Raw genomic sequence first — 12,788 nt, forward strand, 5'->3', positions numbered from 1 at the left:
AAGTACCTCTTCACCATGAAGTCAGTGGTCATGAGTATACTTTCCAGTTGTTATTTAGTCTTTGCTAGTTTTAAATCTCAGTTTCATTAGTTTTGTTCTAGGGGAAACAGACTCTGAGATAAAGATTCTCATGCAGCCCCTGTGAGACAGTGATGGCAGTAGTATTGGGTAGAGGGAGGAAATGAGATACCATGGGGTCAGAGCAGAGGCAGCAAAAGCATTAGTATATGTGGTTAAAACATGGGCTCTGGGGCTTCCCTGGTGGTGCAGTGGTTGAGGGTCCGCCTGCCGATGCAGGGGACATGGGTTCGTGCCCCGGTCCGGGAGAATCCTGCGTGCCGCGGAGCAGCTGGGCCCGTGGGCTGTGGCCACTGAGCCTGTGCGGCAGGAGCCTGTGCTCCGCAACAGGAGAGGCCACAGCAGTGAGAGCCCCGCGTACCGCAAAAAAAATAAATAAATAAAATAAAGGGCTCTGGAGCTAGACCACCTGAGTTTGTGTGTTGACTCTCTACCACTTAACCGGCAGGGTGGGGTAGGTACTTAACTCCTGTGCCTCCTTTTGCCATTGGCAAAATAGGATGGGAACAGAATTTCCTTCATAGGGTTGTTGTGAGGAATGAACTAACGTTGAACTAGTGCTTGGCCTACTGCTGGGTCAGCATATAGCAGTTGCTCAGCAACTCTTACCACCACCACCACTCTGTTACTATTACTGTTAATTAGATGGGAGCCTAAGGGGATCAGGAATCTCAGCCAGCCAGTCAGAATTTGTGGAAACAAGGGTGCGCTCTAAGGCAGGGTCACACTGCAGTTTACTACCACAACTGTAGACATCAGCTTATCCTCTGCCCTGTACCTTTTAAACAAAGTTCTGCATAAACCTGTCTCATCTTACTTTTTATTTTAATAGTTTTTTAACTTAGGGTTTTCACATGAAGACTTTATAACTGATATTTGTTAAATAGCAAGAATACAGGATAAAACTAGTCTAACCATACTTTACATTATTTTATATGTAATCATTTCTATAACTGGGTTTTTTCAAAAAATCTGGACTAGTACCCTGTTAGTATTTGTGAAGGAGTCCTTGAGCTACAGAGTTCTAGAACCAGGCAGGGTAAACATTCTGTTGCACCCCAGAGGCTCCTTAAAGTTTCTCAGCTCTCAAATCAGATCACCTGCTCCCCCTGGGTTTCTCTTTCAATACTTTGCTAGAGTTGAAGTCTAGAAGGGGGTTGGCATTCTTGTTAGAGAGGTATTTTGGGGGCTTCCCTTGTGGCACAGTGGTTAAGAATCCTCCTGCCAATGCAGGGGACACAGGTTCAAGCTCTGGTCCAGGAAGATCCCACATGCCGCGTAGCAACTAAGCCCGTGCACCACAACTAGTGAGCCTGTGCTCTAGAACCCGCAGGCCACAACTACTGAGCCCACGTGCTGCAACTACTGAAGCCCGCGTGCCTAGAGCCCGTGCTCTCCAACAAGAGAAGCCACCGCAATGAGAAGCCCATGTACCACAACGAAGAGTAGCCCCGGCTCATCGCAACTAGAGAAAGCCTGTGTGCAGCAGCGAAGACCCAACACAGCCAAAACATAAAAATAAATAATTTTTTTTAAAAAAATAGGTATTTTGGGATTATCACAGCAAGTGACATTATTAAGTGAACTTCATTTATGATGGCTTTCCCTAAGCACCTTTAATAATATATTCATTCAGCACCTATGAGGTGCTGAGGATTCTAGAAAGAAAAAGAAAAGTTCCCTGTCTGATGGAAGAAACGTGTGAACACCAAGAATCAGCCCACTCAACTACATGCTATTGGATATATACCATACAAAGTGCTATGAGGGGAGCTTAAAAGGCTCACTGTACCTGGGGAGTGGGAAGGAGGCATGAAGGTGAATTTTGGGCAGTTTAATATAGTAACTGAGGGGGCTTCCCTGGTGGCGCAGTGGTTGAGAGTCCGCCTGCCGATGCAGGGGACACGGGTTCGTGCCCCAGTCCGGGAAGATCCCACATGCCGTGGAGCGGCTAGGCCCGTGAGCCATGGCCGCTGAGCCTGCGCGTCCGGAGCCTGTGCTCCTCAATGGGAGAGGCCACAACAGTAAGAGGCCCGCATACTGCAAAAAAAAAAAAAATATATATATATATATATATATATATATAAGGAAAATGAGGATGCACGAGACAGGGTAAAAGCAAGGAGACGTGAAAGAGCCAGTCATGTGTTTGAGGAGCTGTGCATGGTTGACGTGCATGAAGTGGGAAGTGGTCAGAGGTAGCCTCAACAGCAGTACACTGAGCTCAGGGTGTCTCCTGGTGATGTTAAGGAAGGAAGTGACATGGTCAGATATTTGTTTTAGAAAGATAACTCCAGAGGCCCTAGGGAAGATGGATGGGCAATAGAAATTAAGGTTTCCAAATGGTAATTTGGCCCAAGACAACAGTGATTGGGTTCATCCCAGATGTTTGGGCACTTGAGGCAACTTTTGATGACTTTTGCTGTTTTTAGAGCACTTAACAACCTATAAGAAGCACTTAAAACAACTTTGCCTTTGAGTGTTGATAAATATTTCTACCAAAAAGTGTGAAGACGACAAAAAAAATGGGCCTTAGGAAGTGAGGCTAGAGGAGTATGGCTTTTACTTCACTGATTTTTTTTTTTTTTTTTTTGGCTGCACTGGGTCTTCATTGCTATGCGCGGGCTTTCTCTAGTTGCGACAAGCAGCCGTTGCGGTGTGCGGGCTTCTCATTGCGGTGGCTTCTCTTGTTGCAGAGCATGGGCTCTAGGTGCACGGGCTTCAGTAGTTGCAGCACACGGGCTCAGTAGTTGTGGCACACAGGCCCTAGAGCATGCGGGCTTCAGTAGTTGCGGCGCATGGGCTCAGTAGTTGCGGTGTGTGGGCTCTAGGGCATGTGAGCTTTAGTAGTTGTGGTGCATGGGCTTAGTTGCTCCGTGGCATGTGGGATCTTCCTGGACCAGGGATGGAATCCGTGTCCCCTGCATTGGCAGGCGGATTCTTTATTTTTTTTATTTTTATTTTTTTGCGGTATGCGGGCCTCTCACTGTTGTGGCCTCTCCCGTTGCGGAGCACAGGCTCTGGACGCGCAGGCTCAGCGGCCATGGCTCACGGGCCTAGCCCAGACCGGGGCATGAACCCATGTCCCGTGCATCGGCAGGCGGACTCTCAACCACTGCGCCACCAGGGAAGCCCCAGCAGGCGGATTCTTAACCACTGTGCCACCAAGGAAGTCCCTTCACTGAGTATTTTTGCGGTTGACCAACGTGTGTCTTAAGTCCTTGAGTGATTCACCTGTCTACATGTGAGCCCTTAAAATAACATGACCCTTTGTTTTCTTGGAAAGGGGATATAAGCAAATAGACAGGTCTTGTCCCAGAACACCATTTTAGTATTTTTAAAATGCTGTCCTCTGGTCTGAGTCTAGGGAGTGAACTTCTGGTAGAATGGGTGGTTGGGGAGTGGGGCGTAGGGGTGGGAGTGGCAGGGAATGGACCACTGTTCCTGCCTTGCCTGCATCATGCAAGGCCACATCTCCAGAGGGCCCAGATCAGGACAAGGCTAAGCACAATGATATGATGAGTCCGTCCATTTTGAGAGGAGCCCTAGGAGGGTGACTGGATTCTGAGCCTGTCTCCAAGTCTGAGATTTGACACAGGGAGCTGTAAATTCTCTCCTACTTTATTAATAGATCTGAGTCTCCTTCCCTCACACAGGCCTGGGAACATCTTTACTATCTGTATTGTCTTTAACTGTATTAAGAACATGGGTGTAATTCAGATGTCAAGAGGTAAAATCTGACTTTTATGATAGAGGACTCTTCTGGCCTGAAAGCTTGGGAGAGTTAAAATGTTTTTCCGACCAACCAACCAACCAACCAACTCATAGAGAAAGAGATCAGATTTATGGTCACCAGAGGCAGGGGGTAGCAGTAGGGGGAATTGGATAAAGGCAGTCAGAAGATACAAACCTCCAGTTATAAGATAAATAAGTACTAGGGATGTAATGAACAACATGATAAACATAATTAACACTGCTGTATGTTAAATACGAAAGTTGTTAAGAGTAAATCGTAAGAGTTATCATCACAAGAGAAAAAATTTTTCTATTTAATTTTGTATCTGTATCAGATCACCGATGTTCACTAAATTTATTTTGATAATCATTTCATGATGTATGTAAGTCAGATCATCATACTATATACCTTAAACTTTCTGTGAATTTCACTGCTCTGGGTACCTCATATAAATGGAATCATACAGTGTTTGTCTTTTTGTGACTGGCTTATTCACTTAGTATATTGTCTTCAAGGTTCATCCTTATATTGTAGCATATGTTTCCTTCCTTTTTAAGACTAAAAATATTTCATTGTACACGTATACCACATTTTGCTTATCCATGCATCTGTCAAAGGACATTTGGTTGCTTCTGCATTTTAGCTGTTGTGACTAAACCCATGTTTAGTTATGAAAATGGATATTCTTTTGGGCATATACCCAGAAGTGGAATTGCTGGATCATATGATAATTCTATTTTTAATTTTTTGTGGAACCGCCATACTGTTTTCCACAGCAGCTACACCATTTTACATTTCCACCAACAGTGCACAGGGTTCCAATTTCTCCACATCCTGGCCAGCATCTGTTATTTTCTGGGACTTTTTTTTTCCTGATAGGTATGAGATTGCTCCTCATTTTATAGTGGCTTTTTTTTTTAATCGATGCAGGGTCCTCTTGCATAAATTGCAGTATATTTTTAAAGATTTATTCTATTTCTTATACTGCCTCTGCTGTCGTTGGTATTTGTGAAGGTCTCCTGTAGGGCTCTGGTTGAGCTTTGCTCTGGAGCACTGAGTTGATTGGAATGTACTCACAGTAGGTGTCCCTTCAGGAAGACAAACAGGAACATATCCTAAACTAGGGGTTCAGTCATTGTTTAGGAAGTTGGACACAGTTATCCTCTAGGCGGAACTGCCTTTCTTTTCCCCTCCTTCGTGTCTTGTGGCCTAGAATTACCTCAGGTACCACTCTTGTTCTTCCTCTGTCTTTAGGGCCCACCCAGGAAACCCTCTGTGGACCTAGTGTGGCAGTCATGAGCATCCTCTCTGGATGCCAATTTTAACCAAAGCAAAACAAGCATTTATGAGACTATCAGGAATACTTAAACAGTAACTGAATATTAGAATATTAGATTATATCAAGGAATTAGTGTTGCTTTTTTTGGGGTGGGGGGCAGCTGTTGGGTCTTTGTTGCTGCACAGGGGCTTTCTCTAGTTGCCGGTAGCAGGGGCTACAGTGTTGCTTTTTAAATAAGGTAAAGGTATTGTGATTATGTTAAGAATCCTTATCTCTTAGTGCCACATACTGAAGTAAATACAGTTGAAATGATATGTCTCAGATTTGCCTTAATATAATCCAGTGGTTCTCAGCTCAGGGTGATTCCCCCCCCAAGAAGACATTTGGCAATGTCTGAAGGTGATTTTGGTCATCACAGTTAAGGGTTTGCTACTGGCATCTAGTAGCTAGAGACCAGAGATGATGTTAAACATCCTACAGTGCACACGAGAGCCCCCCACAGCAGAGAATTACCTATCCCAAAATGTTATTAGTGTGTGGCTGAGAAACCCAACCCTGGTATAGATGAAAACACTGGCATCTGGTAATATTGTCAAAGTGAAATGGTCAGTGCATAGGGATTTACTGTAGTGTTCTTTTACTCCTGTGTAAGTTTGAAAGTTTTCCATAATAACAAGTTAAAAAATGTATATGCAGCTTATATTTTTTATATATATTTTTTAGTAAAGAAGCCATCAGCACACCCCCACTCTGTATAGAATGCTGTTTTTCAAACTGAGCCCAGATGAGACACCACAGCTTCTTGCTCATCCTGTGGGTGTACGGACTGCGTTGGCAAGCCTTTGGTTAAATACCCTACTACCCCAAGACCTACTTTCATCCCCAGTCCTGGTTTGATGCTGAACTTGAGGTGTTTCTAGGCTCAGATTGATGGAACTAGTACTTACCTTTTAACTTGGAGGCTCTTCAGCTGTGATTGATCTCTTCAGCAGTCCAATCCCATCTGCTTTGTTGTCCACAAATCCCTCAAAGTTTCTGGTCTGCTGATGCCACTCTTTGCTGCCTTCCAGATGTGCTTTTTTTTTTAAGATTTTTTTCTTTTTTAATAAATTTATTTATTTTTGGCTACATTGGGTCTTCATTGCTGCATGAGGGCTTTCTCTAGTTGCAGCAAGCAGGGGCTACTCTTCATTGTGGTGCAGTGGCTTCTTTTGTTGTGGAGCATAGGCTCTAGGTGCACGGGCTTCAATAGCTGTGGCACGTGGGCTCAGTAGTTGTGGCTCGTGGGCTCTAGAGCGCAGACTCACTAGTTGTGGTGCACAGGCTTAGTTGCTCCACGACATGTGGGATCTTCCCAGACCAGGCTCGAACCTGTGTCCCCTGCATTGGCAGGCGGATTCTTAACCACCGTGCCACCAGGGAAGCCCCAGATGCAATTTTTATTTCATTCGTATTTTTATGTTTCTTCTATCATTTCAGTGTCCTTTTGGGAAGAGAAAGAAATAAAATTATGGATTCAGCCCCCTGTCTTGAGCCAGATGTCTCCAATTACCTTCTTTTTTTTTTTTCCTTCGGTACACAGGCCTCTCACTGCTGTGGCCTCTCCCGTTGTGGAGCACAGGCTCCAGACACATAGGCCCAGCGGCCGTGGCTCACGGGCCCAGCCGCTCCGCGGCATGCGGAATCCTCCCAGACCGGGGCACGAACCCATGTCCCCTGCATCGGCAGGCGGACTCTCAACCACTGCGCCACCAGGGAAGCCCTAATTACCTTCTTTTAATACCTGGTATACAGCCCTCTGTGAGTGGCATTGAACAAAGACATATTTAGTGATAAATCATTAATTATTTTATTCATTCGCTCAGTGTAGTCCATCCAGTATTTGTTTAGTGCCCACTGTGTGTGAAATTCTGTGCTAGGTGTTAGGTATATGGTGAGAAGCAAAGCAGGTATATAATCCTTGCCTTTGTGGAATTTATGGTGTAAAGGAAGGACACTCATAATCAGCTATACTCAAATAAATATATAATTACGAAGTGTGAGGGTATTATCAAGAGAAATAACAGAGTGCTCTGTGAGACTAATAAAAAACAATAATAGCTAACACTGACTGTGTACATAATGTGTGCAAGTTACTGTGCCAAGAGCTTTACATGGATGATCTCATTTAATCTTTAGAATAACTGATTTTACAAATAAGGAAACTAAGGCTTACCTAATTTAATGTTAAGTCAGAAAAGACCTCTCTGGTAAAAGTAACACTTGAAATGAGAACTGGATGACTAGGAGTTAGCCAGGCAAAGAACAGAGGGAGGCTATATACAGCAGAAGGAATAACATGTTCAAAGGCCCAAGGAAAGAGTGAACCCGGCATGGAAGGATGCCAGTGGCTCAAGTTCAGTGAGCAAGGAAAGAGTGGGAGGAGATAGAGAAAGCAGGGGCTAAATGGGGGAGGTTGTTATTGGCCAGGGTAAGGATATTAGATTTCATTCTAAAGGCTTGGGAAACCATTGAAAGGTTTTTACATAAGAGGGGAACGTGATCTGATTTGCTTTCTTCGAGATCACTCTCCCTGCTTTCTGGAAAATGGACTGGCAGGGGATAGCAGCTTACCGTGATTCAGTTGAGAGAGGACAGAGATTTAGACTAGAGTGATGGCAACAGAGTAGAAAAAAGGCAGACAAATTTGAGGTGTTGGTTTTAGTGCTACAACATTACTTGCAGCTGGGTTGGATATAGAAGCTAAGCATGGGGAAGAAACTAAGGGGATTTCCACATTTCTTGCTTGAGCAACAGGGTGGATGGGTGGCAGTACTAGCTACTGAATCACCGGTGAGGGAAATTTTTTTAGACCCAGGAAGTTTGCATTGCCTGTGAAATTTAAAGTAGAGGTGACATTATAGTTTCAGAAGAGTTCGAAGAGAGGTCTGACCAAGCAGTGCAAATGTGGGAATTGCTAGCATATCACTTGAGCTTCCAGCCTGATCTGATCGACTAGATAGCATATAGAGAAGAGCGCCAAGAACAGAGCCCTGAGGAAATCAGACATTTAGAGATCTGTGTTAGAAGAGCAACAACTGACAAGGGAAAATAATTTGAAGGAGACAAGACATAAAATCAGAAGAGTGCTTTGTTGTAGAGCAAGAGAGGAAAGTTCTTCAAAGAGGAGGGAGGGACTTCCCTGGTGGTGCAGTGGTTAAGAATCTGCCTGCCAGTGCAGGGGACATGGGTTCGAGACCTGGTCCAGGAAGATCCCACATGCTGCGGAGCAGCTAAGCCCGTCTGCCACAACTAGTGAGCCTGCGCTCTAGAGCCCGCGAGCCACAACTGCTGAGCCCGCCTGCCACAGCTGCTGAAGCCCGTGCACCTAAAGCCCGTGCTTTACAACAAGAGAAGCCACAGCAATGAGAAGCCCATGCACTGCAACGAAGAGTAGCCCCCGCTTGCCGCAGCTAGAGAAGGCCTGCGCGCACCAGCGAAGACCCAACGCAGCCAAAAATAAATAAATTTTTTAAAAAGAGAGGAGGGCGTAGTCAGCCCGTTTGAATGCTCATTTTAGTATGAGATCCACATACCAGGGTATGTTTGAAAATTGCCATCAACAAAGAAGCATTGTATAATATCTCCCATCTCTTTAAAAACAAACTTTCTACCCCACTTCTCCCTCCAGCTGCTGCTTTTCTCTGAATCTCTTTACGATAAAAGTCCTCACCTCAAATAAGGGGTCAGTATCTCACTGTCTCTTCTTTCCATCTTTATTTCACTTCATTTGGTCTTCCTCAACAGCTGCTTAACTGAAACCACTCTTGAGAAGATCACCAATAACTGCCCTCTTGTCAAATCCAATTTCACATCTCTGTTTTCATCCTACTGAATCTGTTGATTGAGTATTTGATTGAGTTGACTACTCCCTCCTTCTTGAAAAATTCTCTTCTTGGCTTGCATGACATCACATTCTGCTCGATTACCTCCTACCTCATGACTGCTGCTTATGAGTCAGTTTAACTAGCTGATCTTTTAAAAGAATGTAAATCCATTTATATCTCTCTCCTATTCAAACCCTTCCAGTCACATAGTGTTTCTCATCACATTCAGAACTAAATCCACACTCATTACCATGGCCTGCAAAGCCCTAAGTCTTCTGGCTTCTGCCCACATCTCCAGCCACATCTTGTATGAAAACTGGTCTTTGTGCTATTTCTTGAACCCACCAAATTCCTGAGGGCTCTTATGCTTTGCTGTTCCCTGTGCCTAGAAAGCTCTTTGCACAGATCTTTTTGTGGTTCACTTATTCACATTATTTAGACCACTCTAAGTAATGGCTCAGTATAACCACTTCAGACCTTCCCAAACTACTCTAACATAGCCAACCAATTCCCCCTCCCCAAAACCCATCACTCTCTATCCCTTTACCCTTCTTTTCTTCATATGTCTTGCCCCTGTCTGAAATTGTTTATGAACAGTTTTCTCCCACTTCCCCCAGAATGTCAGCTGTCTGTCGCTTGTCTGTTTAATCAATTCTCTATTCCCAGTGTCTGGAACAGTGCCTGGCATACAGTTGCTGGTCCGTAAATTTTTTTTTTTTTTTTTTTTTTTTTGCGGTTCACAGGCCTCTCACTGTTGTGGCCTCTCTCATTGCGGAGCACAGGCTCCGGACGCGCAGGCTCAGCGGCCATGGCTCACGGGCCCAGCCGCTCTGCGGCATGTGGGATCTTCCCAGACTGGGGCACGAACCCGTGTCCCCTGCATCGGCAGGCGGACTCTCAACCACTGCACCACCAGGGAAGCCCCATAAATTTTTTTGTAAATTTATTTATTTTTGGCTGCATTGGGTCTCCATTGCTGCACATGGGCTTTCTCTAGTTGCGGGGGCTGCTCTTGTTGCAGAGCACAGGCTCTAGGCACGCGGGCTTCAGTAGTTGTGGTGCGTGAGCTCAATAGTTGTGGCTCGCGGGCTCTAGAGCACAGACTCAGTAGTTGTGGCACACGGGCCTAGTCGCTCTGAGGCATGTGGGATCTTCCCGGACCAGAGATTGAACCCATGTCCCCTGTACCAGCAGGCGGATTCTCAACCTCTGTGCCAACAGGAAAGTCCCCATAAATATTTTTTGAATGAATGCTGCTAAGAAGTTGAATTAGATGAGGATGGGAATGTTTCCATTGGATTTGACAATATACCATTTGTTGGTGTCCTTGATGAGCAATTTAAATGGCTCACTGAGGGTAGGAGTCAGAGCAAAATAGATTAAGGAGTACCCAAAGGTAAGGAGTTGGAGAAAACAACTGTTAAATAAGACAACCGTTGTGAGAAGTTAACTGTGAAGAGAGACATGGGGCTGGCTGTTTGTGGTTGGAGGAGGGTAAATGAGGTCAGGAAGACAGGTCTTTGAGGTGACAGTAATAGATGTAATACAGGACATATGTGACAGGATTGACCTTTACATGGGGGGATCTGCTAAAGAAGATGAAAAGTGGTGCTGCTAGGAAAGATGGAAAAAGGAGAAGATAGTTACAAATTCAGGCTGGTTGTGTAGTTCGTGATGGGGGCTTGAGAGTGCAGGAAGAGGATGAGGTGGCACCTGGTCAGCTGCCATGAGGTTCAGTGTCGGGTGGAAAGGAACCCAGGCCCTATGGAATGGAGGGCAGAGTTGCTGTATCTCCAAGCCAGATGTCACTGTAGTTGGGGTCCCGGTAAAAGGTAGCTGTGGAAAGAGGGAGAAAAGAGTACCCAGCGTTTTTTGACACTGGGTACTTAAGGATCTAATAATGTGTCCTTGCTTTAATCAGGAACAGTATTCTCTGTGCCAGGAAACCATTTGGATTTATGATAGGAAAATTGTCATTTTTCCTTTCTCTCCCATCTTCCTCTAGATGGAGCGCACTGAGCCTGGGAGAAAGTACATTGTTGGCCCTGCATACCCAGCTTGCAATTAGGAATGATGAATACTCTATGAAATATTTGAGTATTTCTTATGTGCTGAGCACTGATTTTGTTTTAGGCTCTATAGCAATGAAAGAAAGTCTCTACCTTCAAAGAGCTTTCATTGTAATGCAGGGAGACACAAAATAAACATATGTATGATAAGTCAGAGATGGGGTGGGCATGTCACCCTGGGCTCTTACCCTACTGTACCCTCCTCTTCACCCAATAGCCCTGGGCTGGCAGTGGAAGGTGTCTCTTTTCTCCCTCCCTCCCTCTCCCTCTCTCTCTCTCTCTCCCTCTCTCTCTCTCTCTCTCTCTCTCTCTCTCTCTCTCTCTCTCTCTCTCCCCCCTCTCCCTCTCCCTCTCCCTCTCCCTCTCCCCCCCACCCCCCTCCTTCTCTCCCTCTCTCCCTCTCCATGCCCAGCCATCTACATAAGCATTTGGAGGAGCCCTTCTTCCTCATTTGGGTGTTTCCCTGAGCAGCCAACTTGAGCCCTCCATTACATACAATGATAATAACATGTTTTGTTCTCTTGATTTCAGATGAGACGCCAATTATTGCAGTGATGGTGGCCCTGTCCTCTCTGCTAGTGATCGTGTTTATTATCATAGTTTTGTACATGTTAAGGTGAGCGTGCTAATGCTTCTGCATTCTCTTGGACTCTGTTTCAATACCCCAGGGTCTCAATAAGCCCACACAGTCCAGAAGACAGTAGGATAAAGACAGTGAATGGGATAGAGGGGAATGACTCATGGTAGCACTCCTAAGATTAAAATTCTGCTTAGAAATGTTTTAAAGTTTTACATAGTCTTCCTTAACACCTAGCCCCTCTCCTTTGCTTCCATCTGTCCCAAGTCCAGTCCCTCAACTCCAGTTCACCCTAAAATCCAGGACCGTGGTTTAGAGGTTGAGGGAAGAAGTCACAGTCTGTTGTTACTAATAGGCGCTTTAAGATCTTCAGATCTAGCCCTATTGAAACAACCCCTGAAAGCACCCCAGTGAAGATTATGTGTTCAGTAAAGGCCTACTTTATTTCTAGTTGGGGCTTTGTCCCCAAACCCTTCTAGGGCCCCTGACTCAGGCATGCTGAACTGAACCATGTGAGCTACAGAGTTTCTCTTTCTGACTTTCTTCCAGGGTCTTGTAGGTATTACTCTTCAAACAGGTACCAAAGCCAGGAAGGGAAACGCAAGGGAGGGAAAAAGAAGGTGCATTTGTTCTCCTCCTGCTGAAGTCTCCACCCTGACTAATTGGGTTTAACTCTACCCTTATTTTTGGCTTAAGCTACTCTGGGCTCCCTCTCTTCTTCTGCAGGGATAAAGAGAGGGAAACCTTGTACACCCCTACAGTTTGTTGTGTGTCTCCACCTTTCTGCAGGAGACTTGTGGCCAGACCTGTGCCAACCCAGTCTGAAGCTCTGGGCTTCTCCCTGGTTACACCAGGGAAGTACCAGGATTTTTGTTTGATACTCTTATCTCCCCCCACTGTATTCTACCCACGCATCCTACTTCCACCTGGTGTGGCTATGATCTGCAGCTAATCCTGGAACTGGAGCTGCACAGAGGAGCCATTCAAGCCAGAACATACTGTGGGGTTCTCTGGGTTGGATTCTAGTGTGCTGAGGGTGAGCAAGAGCACAATGAGGTGCTCAGTCACCACTGGAGCTGCTTCCGTGTGTGCAGAACCTGTCTCTAAAAGAGCCTGTTTTTTGGTAAAGGATATTTTAAAAGGCTGAATCAGTAAGTGGAGCTACAAAGCCAATGATTGGTCT

At 45.3% G+C, this 12,788-nt stretch overlaps 1 protein-coding gene across 4 annotated transcripts in view; it reads left to right on the forward strand.

Annotated features, from left to right (window-relative positions):
- The window catches only part of PTPRA (protein tyrosine phosphatase receptor type A), a 184,992-nt gene that overhangs the window by 124,277 nt on the left and 47,927 nt on the right, over positions 1–12,788 (forward strand). For all 4 annotated transcript variants that reach the window (XM_079945664.1, XM_079945665.1, XM_079945667.1 and 1 more), the window contains one exon: positions 11,560–11,644. In XM_079945664.1, the coding sequence (XP_079801790.1) occupies positions 11,560–11,644 (85 nt within the window). The remainder of the gene's footprint in view (positions 1–11,559; positions 11,645–12,788) is intronic.

The sequence above is a fragment of the Stenella coeruleoalba genome, assembly GCF_951394435.1.
Source record: "Stenella coeruleoalba genome assembly, chromosome: 15".
Lineage (NCBI taxonomy): Eukaryota > Metazoa > Chordata > Mammalia > Artiodactyla > Delphinidae > Stenella > Stenella coeruleoalba.